The sequence below is a fragment of the Phyllostomus discolor genome, chromosome 5 (assembly GCF_004126475.2).
Source record: "Phyllostomus discolor isolate MPI-MPIP mPhyDis1 chromosome 5, mPhyDis1.pri.v3, whole genome shotgun sequence".
NCBI classification, from domain to species: Eukaryota; Metazoa; Chordata; class Mammalia; order Chiroptera; family Phyllostomidae; genus Phyllostomus; species Phyllostomus discolor.
In genome coordinates, this window is record NC_040907.2 from 92,267,624 (window position 1) to 92,287,366 (window position 19,743).

General features: G+C 38.7%; 1 protein-coding gene across 1 annotated transcript in view; it reads left to right on the forward strand.

Annotated features, from left to right (window-relative positions):
• The first annotated feature begins 687 nt into the window (after positions 1 to 687).
• Positions 688 to 19,743, forward strand: part of LOC114496976 (eukaryotic translation initiation factor 1-like) — a 68,407-nt gene continuing 49,351 nt past the window's right edge. Inside the window, exon 1 of the mRNA XM_036027497.1 lies at positions 688 to 829. Coding sequence (XP_035883390.1) covers positions 688 to 829 — 142 coding nt within the window. The remainder of the gene's footprint in view (positions 830 to 19,743) is intronic.

The following is a 19,743-nucleotide window of genomic DNA, read 5'->3' on the forward strand; positions in this document are numbered from 1 at the left end:
GAACCGCAGGCGACCCCTCGGGACGCATCATCTCTAGGAAAAACATTCTGTCTTTCTTTGGAAACGGCACGAGCTGGACAAACAGGTGGGCGTCGCTTTCCGGCAGCGCAGAGGTGCCGCGCGGGGTCCCGCCGCTACTTTGCGCTGCCGACGGGGTTCGCTCAAGTAGGCAGGGCCCCGTGCCTCCGCGCCTCCGAGGTCGGCGGGAGAAAGGGCGGGCCCTGGAGCCTGGGGCGCCCTGGCTGAGCGGACGGTCCCCGCTGCGCACCGGCCTGGGTCTGGAGGGAGCTCTGGCGCCAGACCCAGGCGGCCCGGGGGGCGGGGAGCCGATTGGGCTCATTCACATTCAGAATTTAGAGGGTGGTGGAGACAGAGAGTCTCCTAAATTGAAGCGAGTCTCCTGAAAGTCTGGAAAGGAAGCCTCGCGACTTTGTGCTTTGCAAAGCCCGGGATACCGCGACGGCTCGGTCCTGGGTCCCCTTCGTTCAGGCCGTTAAATGTTCGATCCATTTCCCGCTGTCCGGAGGGGTCCGGGGTCGTGCATCCACACCCGCCCGGCTCCGTTTACTTTCAGTTTGTCTTGGTTGACTTGTGCCGAAACAGGCTCTAAAGGGTGTGCCCTGAGATCTCTTCGAGGATCTGTCACTCTGAGTTAGTAGTAAGAAGGCCTTATTTTAAAACGTGAAGATGGCTCGCTTTGCCTTTTCTGCCTTCCTCAAGGAAGCTCCTGACGAGGTGCTCCAGGGGACCCGCCGACACCGGATTCCATCGCTTTTCAACGCGACCGCAGACCTTAAAAGAGCACATACCTCGGTTGCCATTAAAACCTGTGAGACTTACATGTTTTACTATCTTGTCATTTCTCAATATTGGAGACTTGCTGCGTTTGCACGTGATGCTGAAAGGCTAGCTCTACAGTGAAGGGGCTCTGCGGAGCATTGTTGTGAGGCTGTGCAAGAGTGTTTCATCAAAATCTAAAACTGACAGGCCAGCTACCTCTGGAATTCCAATTACATATTAAAAATCAGAGATGAGTGTGTCTTGCTTAAGTCTAAAGTGTTTCTTTTTCAAGCCATTAATTTTTTTCCAAATAAAACAATACCACAGCTCTAGAACCTTGGGGAGGTATTGTTCAAGTGGTATTGTGTTGCTCTTTATTTATTTCAACATAACAAGTTGCATTCAAAATTTGGGTTGACAAGTTAACAAGGCCAGATCAAGTACACGAGGTTTTTTAAAAACTGACATGGCACATATCACTTCATCTGCTTCCAAACTCAAAATGTGTTCTTTCTGAATCTTACAATGTAAAATGTACAACCTTTCTAATTAGATAATTTTAGCCCTAATGCTGTGGGTACAATTACACAATTTTCCTTTGAAGTATAGTGCTAAGAAAAATGAAAAGGAAGTTTTTTCTTGGGAAGTGATTAAAAACAAACACAATTAACACACATAGTTCTCTTTCTGACTTGACTCTCCTTGTTGAGAATTACTACTCAAAACACCAAAGTTACAGGATACTAAGTTAACTGTGGTCTTTAGTTTAAATATTTTATTTCCAGTTTTGAAAAATGAACTTTCGTTTATCTCAATAACTTTAAAGACAAAATCAGCTAAGACACCAGGCAGTGTTCAAGACATATTAAAGAGACAGGTGACTGCAGGAATATTCAGACTAGAATTTTCTGGTTTCTTGTAGCTTTCATTGGAGTTGAATAAACATTCAGACAATAGCATTTGACTGATATCCATTCCCATTTATCTTAACATTTTTTAAATTTTAAAACTGCAGCTTGAGTGAACTTCTCAAGTGCACTGAATAAAGGAAAAAAATACCTAAAAACTGTTTAAATACATATTGTGTCCTTTCATTTTTTTGAGCACTTAAGCAACTATTATATAAAATTCAGGTTAAGTAAAACATGAAAAATACATCCCAATTTACATATTCTTATTATGTTCAAATATATAATAAAACCCCTCCCCCATGGAAAATATTTTTAACATCCTTTTTCCTTTTATTTTTACTGCTAGAAAGAAAAGTTAACAACTAAAACTTTTTCAAATAACAGAATTTCCTTGGCCTTGGCAGTTCTCCACTGTCCCAGTGCCAATACTAGATAGGAAAAATCTTACTTGTTATGTTCAACAGCAGCCTGCCTCAAACTTCCCAAAGAGAGGGAATTCAGTATGTTTTCCACAGTTTAATCTTCAATAAGAAACTATTAGAATCACAGAATTTTAGAGCCTTAGCACTCTCATTGTAATGCCCCTCACCACAGGTATATATTCTGAGCCTAGCACCACTCAGCTTTTTGGTGGCTAAAGCAGTTAAGACTGTGTCCAGGGTGATGGCCTTTACCTTACCACACTGGTTCCATGGAGTTTGTCCACACCACTAGATACTGTGCCCAGGATTGTTCTCAGGATTAAGGCCCAATTAAAATACCTTTTGACTAAATGTTTGTAAACCATCCAGTCTGCCTTAAAGGGGTTGGAATTAAAATGACCAGTGTATCCCTTGTTAATTGTACATAGGAAATGTGCAGTGTTGACAGAAGCAACATTCAAAGCCTGGATTCTGGATGATGCTAGAGAAATGGCTCTTGGGTTTGATGTTGATGTTTCATTGGTAACTGTTTCCCTTAAATGAGTTTAACCTCTGCTAAAAGCTGCAAGAAAACCAGAAAATTCTAGTCTGAATTTGCCTGCAGTTCCTGTCTCTTTAATGTGTCTTGAACACTGCTTGGACACATGCCTAATATTTTATAACACAGAATTCCAGTGCAAGAACTCCACTTACAGTAACAATTTGATAGAAGGAAAGCAGGAATAATCCCTCAGAAATCACTATTTGGAGTAACTGACAATAAGAAAGCAAATATTCAAGAGTGAGGAAATAAAAAATAGATGTAATTATGAAAGGAGAATGTTTTATTCATTAGTAATCATAGCAATGAAATGGGTGATAATAATAGCTAATGGAAATTTTTACCAATATATTTGTCTTTACTTATTCCAGTCTATGTAACACATAGACTCTCACTAACTTCTACAAGGAAGGCATGGCTCAGTATTCATAAACATTCTGAAGACACACTTCTTATTTATAAGGAGTACTTTTCATAATCTCTTAGCAGTGACACATTTGAAAGCAAAATTGAGTCCTGGTGACTACCACTTTCTCTGAAATTTCCAATACCTTGTTGACACAAATGGGTCATAAGCAATCTCAGCATCATCAAACAAACAACCCCCCCCCCCCCCAGTATCCCTTTTCCAAATGTTTCCAAATGTATATACAGGGGTGGGCAAAAATAGGGTTACAATAATTAATAAATAATAATACAAGAATAAACTTTTTGTTTTGTGCATTCACAACTACAAACCTACTTTTGCCCATCCCTGTATATAGCCTGCACAACTTAGAACTGGAATTTTTTTCTTAAACTTTTGCTGCCCCCATGTGTCCCTTCAGAAAACTGAGTGTTAAAGTTAAATTGTTTATTCAGCATCTCTTTCTTATACAGCGCTCACAGTTGAGATACACAGAACTACAATCAGAAAAACACTCTAATTGTTAAGAGTTCCAAAAACAGGGTGGGAGAAAGGTGGAGACAAGGTCTACTTTTGCCACAGATTCCTGATGTAATCTCCAGTAAATTATATAACTTCTCTGTGCCTCAGTCTCTTCAAACATTAAAATGGGTAGCAGGTTGGTGGGATGGGAAGAGTATGGGAGTCAGATTTTCTTTAAGGTCCCATCTAATACTTGGTTCCATCTAGTCTAATATTTGGGCATTCTCATTGAGGATAATAAAGCATAAGTAGGAAAATCTTGTTATTCCATTTCTGGCTAAGTAAATTTGGAGGTATGCCAAAAGCTCATGACTGCATTTCCTGTTTCATCATTGAAATCTATTGCCTTGGTCCTCTGTCATCTTGACAAACCTGCTTTCAAAATCTGAGTAGCTCTGAGCCTCAGTAGAAAGAAGGAATTCGTTTTCTTTCTTTCCTTTTTTTATCCTCACCCAAGGACATTTTTTTTTTCTCATTACTTTTAGAGAGAGAGGAGAGGAAAGAGAGAAACATTGATGTGAAAGAGAGGCATTGATTAGTTGTTTCCCATACCCGCCTGAACCAGTACTGGAGCCAGGACCTGGGATCATACACATTCAGGCTCAGGGTCACCTGTGCCTGGACCAGGGATCAAACCCACAACCCTAGATATTTGCCTTGTCTGGGAATGGAACCCACAACCTTTCAGTTATGGGATGACAGTCCAACCAACTAACTGAGCCACACTGGCACTGAGCCACATTGGCACTGAGCCACAGTGGCCACAGGAATTCATTCTTTTCTTTAAAAAAATTATTAATTTTTAGAGAGGGGAAGGGAGGAAGAAAGAGAGGGAGAGAAGAGTCAGTGTGTGCTTGCCTCTCACATGCCCCCTACTGGGGACCTGGCCTGAAACCCAGGCATGTGCCCTGACTGGGAATGGAACCGGTGAGCCTTTGGTTCGCAGGCCAGCACTAAATCCACCGAGCCACGCCAGCCAGCACAGGAATTCATTTCCTTTAATGACCAATGATTATGCAGTAGACTGCTTGTGACTTCAAAAATGAACATAATCTTTAGTGTTTATAGTATATATCCATAACAGGTGCTTTTACAGCTGACTAGTTCTTAAATTTTCTCTGTAATGTCCTGATGGACCTAACAAAGGCATTCTCTCCCTACTTAGTTGATAACAGAACCCCATTTTTATTCAGTTATCAGGAAACCACAAGTATCAAGAAAGGGTCTCTCTTACCCAAGGGGATCAAGCTCAATTCACCTAAGAATTAGACTGGTTCTCAACCCTTACTTCATTTTATTTTATTTTATTTTATTTTATTTTATTTTATTTTATTTTATTTTATTTTATTTTTTTATCAATTGTTGTTCAAGTAGAGTTTTCTGTCTTTTACTCCCATCCCACCCCACCCCCCAGTCCTCCCCACCTCCCTCGCATTTCCACTCCCCCCCCTAATTTTAGTCCCTGTGTCCTTTATACTTGTTCCTGTAAACCCTTCCCCTTTCCCCCTGAAATTCCCTCCCCTCTCCCCTCTGGTCACTGTCAGCCTCTTCTCTCCCTTACTTCTTTTTTAATTAAAAAGTTCTAGTTTTATTGTAACTATTGCTTTTTAAATTATTGAGGTATAACTGATATATTACTTTCCAGTGTACAACACAATAATTGAGTATTTGTATACAGGGTGGGGCAAAAGTAGGTTTACAGTTATATGGAAAATAATATAATAACTAATAAATAATAATACAGGAATAAACTGTTTCAAGTACTCACAACTGAAAACCTACTTTTGCCCCACCCTGTATATTTCAAAATGATCACCACAATAAGTCTAGTTAAATCCATCATCATACATAGTTACAGAAATATTTTCTTATGATAAGAACTTTTAAGACCTACTCCTTTGGCAACTTTCAAATATGCAGCACAGTATTATTAACTTTAGTTGCCATGCTGTGCATCGCATCCCCAGGACATATTCTATAACTGCAGTTTTGTATCTTGTGATCCCCCTTCACCCATTTCATCCACTTCCCCATTCCCTGCTTCTGGCATACACCTATCTGCATTGATGTGAGAGAGAAACATCTATCAGTTGCCACACATATTCGCCCCAACTGGGTATGTGCCCTGAGCCACCAACTGAGCCACCCAGCCAGGGCACCCTCTAAGCTTGGTTTATATTTTTGGTTTTTTAGATTCCATATCTAGGTAGGATCATATGGTATGTCTTTCTCTGACTTAGCATAATGACCTCAGTGTTCATCCATTTGTTACAAGTGGCAAAATTTCCTTCTTTTTTAATTTATTTTTTTATTTTTAATTTTTTCAGAAAAGATTTTATTTATTTATTTTCAGAGATAGGGGAGGGGAGGGAGAAAGAAAAGGAGAGAGACATGGATGTACAAACAGAAACATACATCAGTTGCCTCTTTTACACCCCCAACTGGGGACCTGGCCCACAACACAGGCATATGCCTAGACCTGGAATTGAACTGGCGAACTTTTGATTTGCAGACTGGTGCTCAATCCACTGAGCCACACCAGCCAGGACTCCATCTATTTTGTAGCTGAATAATATTCCATTGTGTGTATGTGTTTATATATGTATATATGAGGTTATATTTATATGTCACATGTTCTTTACCCATTCATCAATTGATGAACATTTGGGTTGTTTCCATATCTTGGCTATTATAGATAATGCTGTAGTAAACAGGAGGGTACATATATCTATATTTTTTAAAGTTTTTTTTTCATTGTGCGGTTGCTGGGGGTCATGGCCTGCAACAGAGGCACGTACCCTGACTGGGAATCAAACCTGCAACACTTTGGTTCGCAGCTCGCACTCAATCCACTGAGCTACAGTAGCCAGGGCTATTTTTTAAAGATTTTATTTATTTATTTTTAGAGAGAGGGGAGGGGAGGGAGAAAGAGAAGGAGAGAAACATCAATATATGGTTGTCTCTCATGTACTCCCTACTGGGGACCTGGCCCACAACCTAGGCATGTGCCCTGACTGGGAGTGGAACCGAATGACCACATGATGCAATTTTATGCCCCTTTTAAGGGGCATCTAATTGGGGTTGGGGTATCTGGGATTGTTTTCCTCACTCTTAGGAAGCCACAGAACATAAGGCTGTGTCCTCTCTTTCTCTTCTAGGCTTTGGTTGTTACCTTATGGAAATATGAGGGATGTGGTGTTTGGAACTGCTGCAGTTACACTGTCACCATGAAAGAAACCCCCGAATGCAAGGGGTAGCAGAGCAGAAAGAAGAAAGGAATTCTATATCTTTGATGGTCTTGTTAAATTGCTGAATTAACTGACCTGTAGCTGTTCTACCTCAGGACTTAATATGTGAATAAAACACATTTAACTGTTGGAAACAAAATCATCCCAACTGGTATCCTACAATTCTAAAAAAGCACTTATTTTAAATTGGATTCTTCATACTATGTTCTTGGAACCCCTAGAATCCCATGGGATTTTGTTAGTATTCAATAGGGATGTTTCATAAATATAATTTTATATGAATGTGTATATGTTTACATAGTGAAATACATGAAGATATAATTTCATAATGTTATTCCTTTCACTTAGGTTTTCAGAATAAAGCAGCTCATTTATTTGCAAATAGAAAACAAGGACTGGAGCAGAAATAACCTACAAGAGAAAATTTTTTATTTGACCTGAATAACATTAAAATTAAAAAGCAAACCTTACAATTCATACAAACTCAATCCCTTAACTGTCATGATATGTACAACTACTGTTTTTTACTACCATTACCTTTTGTGTAATTATTAGTGACATAAAATTCATGACCACTTTCCCTGAATATGTAAATCATTAAGATTAACATCATATAAGTTTTCTGATTGTTTTTTAACATCTTAAAAGTTGTTTAGCTTCAGTGACTGAAATATTTGAAAACTCCTATACCCCAAATATATTATTCTTTTAAAAAGGTGTTTTTGAGGCCCTCCTCTTTACTCTTAGCTTTTGTTATCATTTTCATCATTAATGTGCACATCACCACTTGATGTACTGTGAAGCCCTTTAACTCTTCTCCTCTGTGTCTTATTTGTGGAACACATAAAACATTAACACAATAGCTAGGCACCTAACACACAGGGTTCCGAGTCATACTCTGATTTAGGAACCCTACTTTGAATGCCATATCATAGTGTTAGAATTTTCACATGCTAGATACTGTGATTGACAAAACAATGAGATAAGTGAATGTACTATTTGTTGCTTGAAAAACCGGGTTCTGTTCTGATATTCTTGTATTTTTTACACATACCTGTATGTTAGTAAAACACACACCTTATTATTTGAATTGCATGCATATGTACCCTGAAACATATGCTCTGGTATAAGAGAGGTATTACTTTTAGCCTGATCACCATCTATTACAATATAAAACTTAAAAATTCCAAATCCCAAAGGCAGGAAATGCAACATTCCAGATTAACTTAGGTGGGTTTTCAAAGCATTTTCTCCATTACTGGATAGGCTACTACTGTATAACTGAATAGAAAACAGACCTACGGTATAGAAAACATTTGTGTCATTATCTCAAAAAGGACTCTTTTATTTGAAATCTTTCTCTGTACAGGAAACCAATGAAATTTATAGGCATTATTACCAACTATAATTAAAACTAGTGAGGTGACAGATGTGATATGTGTCCTTAGGGTCAGGTGCAGAGTGACAGAGCCACCATTCAGTTTGGTGGAGGAGCAAAGTGCAGGGGAGAATGGCAGTCCACTCCTCATCACCAGGGTTTTATTTGTGCTACAGTGACTCCCAAATGCCAGTGCCCACTCCCATACTGTGCCCATTCTTTCCTAAAGCCATATGATCTGCTTAAATACAATATATATCCTTCTGAAAACTGCTGCTATCATAGGTAGGACAATGCTCAATTTACAGTGCTTTGAAGGTTCATAGGTTTTTATGAGTAGCATGGGATAAAGGAAAGAGACCCAGGCTGGAATCGGAAGAACAGGACTTTAGCGTCAGCCTTGCCACAAGCTATCTCTATGTCATTGGGCAAATTGCTTCATGTCTCCAAACCACACTTACTGATTCGTGAAGCTGGAGTGTCCATCCTACTGTTTTCTGAGGCTCCTTCCAGCCCCACAAGCCCCTTGAGTCAGATTCAAAACAACATTGAATTCCAAAACAACATTGTTTTCAGAACAATGGCTCTAGAAATGAAACATGCAATTAAAAAACAAGTCACAAGACTGGAAGACATCATCTAATGCATTGAGTCACGTTCAGTTGGCACTTAAGTAACAAATTTGGTACATATGAGATTCAATTCTAATTTAGATATATTGTTTTTAGGGAAAGCATTTTCACTTATTTGTATTTCACTTTATACTCTAACTTATAAAATCCAGATAATTTCTGCCTGATGTGGAAATAATATGCCAGTAAATCATATTATTGACTTTATTGAAGAGAGCTTTATAAACACATGCCAATACTATTCAAGAATATCATAAAAAATTATGACATTTCCTTAAGGAAAGTGATTCAGACATGTCTATGAATGGATTACATACAATAATCTTTATAGGCAAGTTTGCTGTTGTATTTTAAAAAAGCAGGATTAGTCTTACAATAGTCTTCATTATCTACAAAATCCTCTTAGCATGTAAAACAATACTGCATTTGAATATTTAAATGCACAAAAGTCAGATAAAGAATACATTTATTTTATCTGTAGATACCCGGGCCTGGAAGACCACCTAATCCAGCCAATCCTTTCCTTTTCCTTTACATACAGTGATGGTAAGTAGCGCCAACAAATTTAGAAACTGTCTTGTCTTGCAATATCTCCAGAGATTTGGTAATTTTTTATAGCTTATTGCAATACTTAAGAATTCTCAACATCTGATATTTTTTTAATTCAATCTAATTTTTCACATAGTGGTTTATATATAATTTTTCTTGTTTTCCCTGTGTGAGATGTAGAGAGCTGTTGGGAATTCTTTTTTGCCCAATAACTTTGTTTTAAATGTTTTTATTTTTTTAATCATTTTTTAATTGTTATTCATTTATAGTTGTCCCAATTTTTCCCCCTTTGCCCTCCTCCACCCATCCCATCCCCAGCTCCCACAGCCAATTCCCACACTGTTGTCCATGTCCGTGTGTCATTCATGCATGTTCTCTGTCTAGTCCCTTCCGCTTCTTCCCACCATTATCTCCATCCCCCTCCCCTCTGGTCACTTTCAGTCTGTTCCAAGTTTCCGTGCCCATGGTTCTATTTTGTTCATTAGTTTATTTTGTTCATTAGATTTAACTTATAGGTGAGATCACACAGTATTTGTTTTTCACCACCTGGCTCATTTCACTTACCAGAATATTCTCCAGTTCCATCCATGCTGTTGCAAAAGGTAGTTCTTTCATTCTGCTGTGTAATATTCCATCGTGTAAATATACCACAGCTTTTTGATCTACTTATTTACTGATGGGTACTTATGCTGTTTCCAGTTCTTGGCTATTATAAGTAGCACTGCTATAAATATAGGGGTGCATTAAGTTCTTTTGAATTGGTGTTTCAGGATTATTAGGGTATATTCCCAGCAGTGGAATCACTAGGTCATAAGGCAGTTCCATTTTTAGTTTTCTGAGGAAATTCCATACTGTTGTCCACAGTGGCTGCACCAGTCTGCATTCCCACCAACAGTGCACTATGGTTCCCCTTACTCTTCATCCTCACTGGGACTTTTTGTTGATTCATTAATAATGGCCATTCTGACAGATGTGAGGTAATATCTTGTTATGGTTTTAAATTGCATGTCTGAAGGCTAGTGACGTTGAGCATCTTTTCATTTGTCTGTGGGCCATTTGTATGTCCTCCTTGGAGAAGAGTATAGTCAGGTCCTTTGCCTATTTTTTAATTGGATTGTCTGTCTTCCCAGTGTTGAGTTAGATGACTTTACTGTATATTTTGGAGATCAAACCTTTGTCTCATGTGTCATTGGCAAATATATCCTCTCATACGGTCAGTTCCCTTTTCATTATTTTTAAAGATTTTATTATTTATTTATTTATTTTTACAGAGAAGGGGAGAGAGGGAGAAAGAGATGGAGAGAAACAACAATGTGCGGTTGCCTCTCACACACCCCCTACTGGGGACCAGACCTGCAACCCAGGCATCTGTCCTGACTGGGATTGGAACCCACAACTCTTTGGTTTGCAGGCCATCATTCAATCCACTGAGCCACACCAGCAAGGGCAATTCCCTTTTCATTTCGATGATGGTTTCTTTAGCTGTGCAGAAACTTTTTAATTTGATATAGCCTCATTTATTTATTTTTTCCTTTATTTACCTTGCCATAGGAGACACATCAGCAAAAATATTGCCACATGGGATATCTGAAAATTTCTCGCCTATGTTTTCCTTGAGGACTTTTATGGTGTCGTGCCTTATATTTAAGTTTTTTGTTCATTTTGTGTTTATTTTAGTGTATGGTGTAAGATGATTGTTTAGTTTCATTTTTTTTTGTATGTACCAGTCCAGTTCTCCCAACACCATTTATTGAAGAGACTATTTAAACTTCATTGTATGCTCTTTTCCCCTTTGTCAAATATTAATGGACTACAGAGACTTGGGTTTATTTTTGGGTTCTCTATTCTATGTATCTGTTCTTATGCCATTACTAGACTGTTTTGATTACAGTGGCCTTATAATGTAGTTTGATATGAGGTATTGTGATCCCTTCTACTTTGTTCTTCCTTCTCAAGATTGATAAGGGTATTCAGGTTCTTTTTTGGTTCCATATACATTTTGAAATATTTGTTCTAGATCTGTGAAATATGCCATTGGTATTTTAATAGGAATTGTGTAAAAATGGACATTTTAATGATGTTAATTCTTCCAATCCATGACCAAAGTATATGCTTCCATTTATTTGTATCTTCCTTAATTTCTTTCTTCAGCATTCTATAGTTTTCCAAGTACAGGTCTTTTACTTCCTTGGGTAGATTCATTCCTAGATACTTTATTTTTCTTGTTGCTATAGTAAGTGGGATTTTCCCCCCTACTTTCTCCTTCTTACCTTTTATTGTTGGTGTCAAAAATGCCATCAATTTCTGAATAGTGACTGTATCCGGCTATTTTACCAAATTCACTTATTAGGCCACATAGTTGTTTAGTGGAGACTATAGGGTTTTCTATGTACACTATTATGTCATCTGCAAATAATGACAGTTTTACTTCTTCCTTCCAATTTAGATTCCTTTTATTTCTTCTTGTCTGATCACTGTGGCTAGAACTTCCAGAACTATGTCGAATGAGTTGTGGAAGTGGACAACCTTATCTTCTTTCTTCCTGGTCTTCAAGGGAAAGCTTTCAGTTTTTGCCTGATGAGTATAATGTTGGCGGTAGGTTTCTTGTACATGGCTTTTATTATGCTGAGGAATGCTCCCTGTATTCCCACTTTGCTGAATATTTTTATCATAAGTTGGTGCTGGATTTTATCAAATGCTCTGTCGGCATCTATTAATGTGATCATGTAATTTTTGTCCTTCATTTTGTTTATGTGGTGTATTATGCTTATTGACTTGTGAATATTGACTCATCCTTTCAGCCCTGGGATGAATCACACTTGATCATCATGTATGATCTTTTTAATGTATTGCTGAATCCAGATTGCTGATATTTTTGAGGATTTTAGCATCTATGTTCATCAGAGATATTAAACTATACTTTTCTTTCTTTCTTGTGTCTTTACTTGGTTTTGGAATTAGGATGATATTGATCTCACAAAAAGAGTTGGGAGTTTTTTCTCTTCTTGAATTTTTTGGATTAGTTTGGAAAGGATAGGAGTTAGATCTTCCTTAAATGTTTAGTAAAATTCACCTGTGAAGCTATCTGGTCCAGGGCTTTAGTTTGCCAAGAGATTTTTGATTACTGCTGCAATTGCACTAGTTTTTATGGGTCTATTCAAGCTTTCTGCTCCTTTTTGACAGTGTTGGAAGATGGTATGTTTCTAGAAATTTGTCCATTTCACCCAGGTTGTTCAATTACTTGGCATATAAATTGCTCATAGTAATTTCTTACAATCCTTTGTATTTCTGTGGCACCGGTTGTTACTTCTCTTTCATTTCTGATTTTGTTTATTTGGGTCCTTTCTCTTTTTTTCTTGATGAGTCTGCTTAAAAGTTTATCAATTTTGTTTCTCTTTTCAAAGAACCATCTCCTGGATTCATTGATCCTTTGAATAGTTCTTTTAGAATCTATGTCACTTAGTTCTGCTCTGATCTTGATTATTTCCTTCCTTCTACTTGCTCTGGGCTTTGTTGTTGTTCCTCTAGTTCTGGTAGATGTAGGGTTATGCTGTTTATTTGAGATTTTTCTATCTTCTTTAGTTAGGCTTGTATTGCTATGAACTTCCCTCTCAGGACTGCTATCACAGTGTCCCATGGGTTTTGGGTTGTTGTGTGTTCATTTTCATTTGTTTCACAATACTTTCTGATTTCTTTCTTGATCTCATTGTTGACCCATTAATTATTTAATATCATGTTACTCATTCACCATGTATTTGAGTGTTTTTGAGATTTTTTCCTTGAGGATGGTTTCTAGTTTCAGTCTATTGTGATCTGAGAAGATGCTTGATATGATTTCAATTTTCTTGAATTTTTTGAGGCTTGTTTTGTGTCCTACTGATGCAGACTCCAGCCAGTGGTGTCCGTGATGCTGTGGATGTGACAAACAAATTCACACAGACTGCAGAAGTCTGGTGGAGAAAAGGGACAGCATGGCCACTCTCTGAGTGAGACAGTGCCCCAACCCCTGCCTGGACAGGCTTTTATTGCTTTCTGGGAGCATTACATCAAGGAAGGTCCTCATTCATTATTGTCAGGCAGTAATGATCAAACAATAGATAACATTCAAAGAACTATGAGGGCTTATTCTGCATCAGGGTCAGGTAGATAAGGACTATAAAACTTTGGGAAACAAACTCATTTCATGCTTGGACCCTTATCAGAAAATTGAGGGTATTAGCAAAGCAGGTTTCACAGGATTTTATGTATTCTTTCTTAGGCCTGATCGCCCTGGAGAACTGCCTGTTCCTGCTCAGGTCTGCACCACTCTCTGTCATTGTTTCAGGCTTAAGTCAGGTGGGGGAAGTTAGGCAGCTAACAGATTAGGAGACTTCTTACAGACAGAATGAGGATTCAGGCTATGTCAAAGCTGAGGGGTGAGGGTCCATCACCCCCTTTTTCTATAGCCCCCAAGTCTTTCCCTGAGGGCTTCTTTGCTACCATGCCTGTCTTAGGTCATCCCTCCCTTGAGGGATCTTACCTGTTATTGGCTAACCAGTTGTCCACCCAGGGCCAAGCAGGGTGAAGTAAAAAGGGGCAGAGGTGACACCCTTTCCAGGGAGATGAGCTTTGTTTCCTTAGTGGCTTATGGTCCCAAAGTTTCTTTACTCAGCCTTAGCCATGGGGGGTTACAACTTCTGAATCGAGGCAAGGTAGTTCCCAACATCCTACCATGTGGTCTATCTTTGAAAATGTTCCATGTGCATTTGAAAAGAATGTGTATTTTGTTTCTTTGGAGTGAAATGTTCTATATATATACATATATATATATATAAATATATATATAATCAACTAAGTCTATTGATCTACAGTGTCATTCATTGCCAAAATATCCTTGTTGATTCCTTGTTTCGAAAATCAATCCATTGTTGAAAGTGGGGTGTTAAAATCCCCTATAATGACTGTGTTGCTGTAAATATCTTTCTTGAAGTCCTCAAGATTTTCTTTACATACTTATGTCTCCTATATGGATGCATATATGTTTACAAGAGTTATATCCTCCTGTTGGAGTACTCCCTTAAATATTATTTAGTGACCTTCTTTGTACCTTTTTATGGGCTTTGTTTTGAAGTTTATTTTATCTGACATAAGTATCGCTACGCCAGCTTTCTTTTCACACCCATTTGTTTGGAATACTTTTTTTCCTTTTCTTTACTTTCAACCTGTGTAGATCCTTTGTTCTGAGGTGGGTCTGTCATAGACAGCATATATGCATGTCATATTTTCTCATCCATTCAGTTACCTTGTCTTTTGATTGGCACAGTTAACCTTTTACATTTAAGGTTATTATTGATAAGTTGTTATCCATTGCCATTTTTTCTATAGCTGTGTTCCCCCTCCCCCTACCCCACCTTGCTCTCTTTCTGTATTTCCTCTTCTTCTTATAGCAGTTCCTTTAAGATCTCTTGCATTCTGGTTTGACAGAGTTGTATTCTTTTAGCCTTCTTTTGTCTGGGAAGCTCTTTATTTAGTGTTCCATTTAAAATGAGAGCCCTGCGTGATAGAGTAGTCTTGGTTGTAGGTCCTTGCTTTTTCACTATTTGGAACATGCCAATCCCTTCCAGCTTTGTAGTGTTTCTGCTGAGAAATCTGCTGATAGCCTTATCAAAGCTCCCTTGTATGTTACTAGCTTTTCTTCCTTTGCTGCCTATAGGATTCTCTCTTTGTGTTTAAAATTTGCTGTTTTAATTATGATGTATCTTGGACCAGGTCTCTTTCTGTTCATCTTGATTGGGACCCTCTGTGTTTCCTGAACTTGTAAGACTTTTCCCCTCACCAGGTTAGGTAAGTTTTATGTCATTATTTTTTCAAATAGGTTTTCTCTCCCTTGCTCCTTTTCTTCTCCTTCTGATATTCCTGTGATGTGAACATTGTTACATTTCATGTTGTAATAACATGAAATGTTGTCCTGAAGCTCCCTTAAACTAGCCTTCTTCTTTTAGAGTCTTTTTTTTATTTTGTGGCTCTGGCTGTGTATTTCTTTCTACCTTGTCTTCCAACTCATTGATTTTGTCCTCTGCTTCATCTAGCCCACTTTTGATTACTTCTACTGTATTTTTCATTTCAGATGTTGTATTCTTCATTTCTTCCTGGTTCTTATTCATAGTTTCTACATCCCTTTTCACGCTGTTGTAGTTTCCACTAAGTTCCTTGTAGCTCCCATAAATTGCTTGTAGTTCTCACTGAGTTCCTTGAACATCCTTATAACCATTATTTTGAATTCTATGATAGATTGCTTGCCTCAGTTTCATTTTGCTCTTTTTCTATGGATTCCTCCTTTCCGTTGATTGGGGGTTATTTCTTTGTCTCCATTTTAGGTGACTCTTTTTGCTTGTTCCTGCATCTCAGGTTGCTCTGCTTTGCCTGCCTGTCTTCATGGGACTTCTGTGGGACTCAGTGGTGCCATCACTTTGATTCCCTTTTCTGGATGCTCTAAGGTTGACCTTCATTCAATTTATGTGGGCTCTCTGATTGTGCCTTGGCTTTGATTATTTTTAAGTATATTTTATTGATTATGCTATTACAGTTGTCCCAATTTACCCCCTTTTCCCCCCTTCCACCCAGTATTCCCCTTCCCTCCATCCATCCCCTGCCCTTTAGTTCATGTCTATGGGTCATGCATATAAGTTCTTTGGCTTCTCCATTTCCTATACTATTCTTAACATTCTCCTGTCTCTTTTGCACCTACTAAGTATGATTTTTAATCCCTGTACCTTTCCTCCCATCCTCCCCCTTTTCCATCCTCACTGATAACCCTCCATGTGATCTCCACATCTATGATTCTGTTCCTCTTCTAGTTGTTTGCTTAGTTTGTTCTTGAGTTTTATATTTAGTTGTTGATAGTTGTGAGTGTTGTCATTTTACTGTTCCTGGTTAATCTTCTTTTTCTTAAAAATGGCTCTTTAACATTTCATATAATAGATTGGTGATGGTGAACTCTTTTAGCTTTACCTTGTTGGGGAAGTACTTTGTCTGCCCTTGAGTTCTAATGACAGCTTTGCTGAATATAATCTTGCTTGTAGGTTCTTGATTTTCATCACTTTAAATACTTCTTGCTAGTCTCTTCCCTGCAAAGTTTCTTTTGACAAATCTTCTGATAGTCTTATGGGAACTCCTTTGTAGGTAACTATCTGCTTTTCTCTTACTGCTTTTAAGATTTTCTCTTTATCTGTAACCTTTGGAATTTTAATTATGATGTGTCTTGGTGTGGTTCTCTTTGGGTCCAACTTGTCTGAGACTCTCTGAGCTTCCTGGACTTGTATGTTTATTTCCTTTGCCATCTGGGGATGTTTTCTTTCATTATTTTTTCAAGTAAGTTTTCAATATCTTGTTCTTCCTCTTCTCTTTCTGGCATCCCTATGATTTGGATGTTGGCACTTTTGGAGATGTCCCAGAGTCTTCTTATTCTCTCCTCATTTTTTGAATTCTTGTTTCTTCATTCTGTTCTGGCTGATTATTCCTTCCTTCCTTATGTTCCCAATCATTGATTTGAACCCAAGCTTCTCTCCCTTCACTATTGGTTTCCTGTAGGTTTTTCTTTATTTCATTTAATGTAGCCTTCATTTTTTCCTTTATGTTTTTGATGCACTCAATGAGTTCTCAAGCATCCTTATCACCAGTGTTTTGAAGTCTACACCTGATAGATTGTCTATCTCTGTTTCACTCAGTTCTTTTTCTGGGGTTTTGTTATGTTCCTTCATTTGGACCATGTTTCTTTGTCTCTTTGATTTGACAGCCTCTTTGTGGGGTGTGTGTGTGTGTGTGTGTGTGTGTGTTAGGTAGAGCTTCTTTGACTCCCTGTCTTAGTGCACTTGTTAAGTTGAATGGAGTGGAGCCTTAAGTACTCCAGGGCACAGTAACCTGTTTCATCACTTTCTGGCTGTGTATGTGGGGAGGGGTCAGAAAGGGGACAATGCTACTGCCTGGCTGCTAGAGGCTTGCTCAGCACTCACTCTGTAAAACAACCTTTCTTAATATGAGGATTAAAATACAATAAATGGGAATACCTTGAGCTTTCAATTTTGGAGGAGTATTTCCTAGGGGTATTGCAGATGGGCTGTTTTCTCTTGGGTGGGGGTACTGAAAGGTCTGGGCTTTCATTATTTATCACTTATTCAGTAATCAAAGATTCTCCCCTCTGGCTGGCTGTTACAATCCCTGCCATGTATTTTGTTGTACAGGTGCTGGTTAACAAAGCAATACTACCCAGAAAACCAAACCCACAGTAGCAAAAATACCCCCCTACCACATCAGCAATATCAACAGCAATTGAACAAAGACCAATAAAGATGGAAAGAGATTTCGGATATTATAAAGTAAGAAAAAGGGAATATGGAATGAGTGAAGGAAAGAAAAATGGTTTTGAGAGTCAAGAAGGAATAGAAATAATAAGATAGGGAATAGAAACATGGTGAAGAAAAGGAGAAAATAAAATTTAAAATGTAAGTAAAACTGGAAAAAGTTATAGCCAAATGGAGTAAAAAAAGGGAAAAATATAATGTGAAGTTTGAAATAAAATGTGAAAAATAGTGAACCAAAGGGAACAGAATTGTAGAAAAACCACAGTGGGGGCCTATAACAATGACAGCTGAGCAAAGAATAATAAGGGTAGAAAGAAAATAAAAATAAAAATATCATACAAAAGAGAAAAGAGAATATGAGATGTCTACAGTAAAGAAAAAATGATTTTGAGAAGACAGATGGAGGAGAAATAATAAGAGTAAGGAATAGAATGCAGGCTAAGAATGGGAAAAAGTAAAATCCCAAACTCAAGTAAGCCAGGGCAGGAGGAGGGCCAAATGGAGTAAGATGGAAAGAGTAACCTATGAGATTTGAAATAAAAAAATAGTGAACAAATAGGAATATAATTGAAGAAGAACAGCAATAACCATAATATCTATACCAAACAAGCATTTACAAACATTTATAAAGGTGGAAAGAAAATAAGAATATTATAAGGGGAAAAAGAATGTGAAATGATTAAAGACTAAAAGATGATTTTGAGAGGATAGAGGGAAGAGAAATAGTAACAGTAAGGAATAGGAACAAGGCAGAGCATGGGGGGAAATAAAATTTAAGACAAAAATAAGAAACGGCAGGAAGAAAGCAAAATAGAGTAAGACAAGATGCGAAAAAAAGAAATAACAAATTCTGAGGAAGAATGAGGTAGAATTCATTTCAGCAGAGTTTGGTGTTGCCTCATATCTTCTCTTTCTAGATCCACCTCTGGCTTTTTATCAACCCAAGGTCCAGGGGTGGATCGTCCAACTTCTGGCAGCACCATTTGTATCACCTTCACCTTTCTCTAGAGGGGACTTCTGTTGTGATCTGGAAGGTGGGATCCCTCAGTCTCCCCTGGATAGCACTGTTCAGTCTTCTGGGAAAACTGTGGGTGTATTCCCCTGCCCCTGTTCCACCTGTTTTTATCTGTGCCAGCTTATTTCATTAATGTGTAGTTTCTGATGAACTAGCTGTCCATTTCAAGGGAGGGGCCAATCTGTTTAAGAGAGTCAGCTCTTTCCTGCTTAGTGCTAATGGCAGCTCTGTGTGCAAGCCAAGGCAGGGTGGGGCCCCGATTCCTTTTTGTTGCACGGATTTCAGATCTCCCTGCTTTGCAGGCCTCAGTAAAACAGGACCCTAGGAACCAGAGTATTTTGTCTCCCTGAGAGAAGTTCAAAATGGGCCCTTTAGACATTTCCCTTTCTGTCTTTCTCTTGTGGATATGCACCCTGCAGGGGGTGTTTGAGCCTGAGGGTGCAGAGCTTCCCCATTGGATTCTGTGGAGTTTACAATCCTACAGGAGGTGGGGGCAATGTGCATCCTTCCCTTCCCGCATGTTTGATCTCTGCCAGGGGAAGAGGCTCTGCCTGGTTTTAAATAATCTCAAGTGCTCAACTCTTGCTCATCCAGTTCCCACCCCACTGTTCTCATCACAGACATAGTCCTGAACTCTCCACTCTCTGCAGCCTCCAGCCTGCTAGCTGTGCTGGGCTGGGGCCAAGAAATCCCTTTGCTGTGCACCTGTCTGATCTCTCCACTCAGCTGTATTTAGTGGGAGCAAACCACACTTTTGATATTTTCCCTGTGCTGGCAAGGCACTATTCACCGGGTCCCTGCCCAGCACACTTCAGCTCCCCTTTTAAAAAGTCATTCTGGGCACACCCATGGTTTTCCAGCACACACCACCTCTCTAAAAAGCCAAAAATCTCTCACAGCCATGGCTGGCTGTAGCCTGCCTCCATTTGACCCAGATGCAGATAGAATCTCTCTCTCTGGTACTTTCCCAGTTGGTGTTTTCTGCTGCAGCTATGTGTAG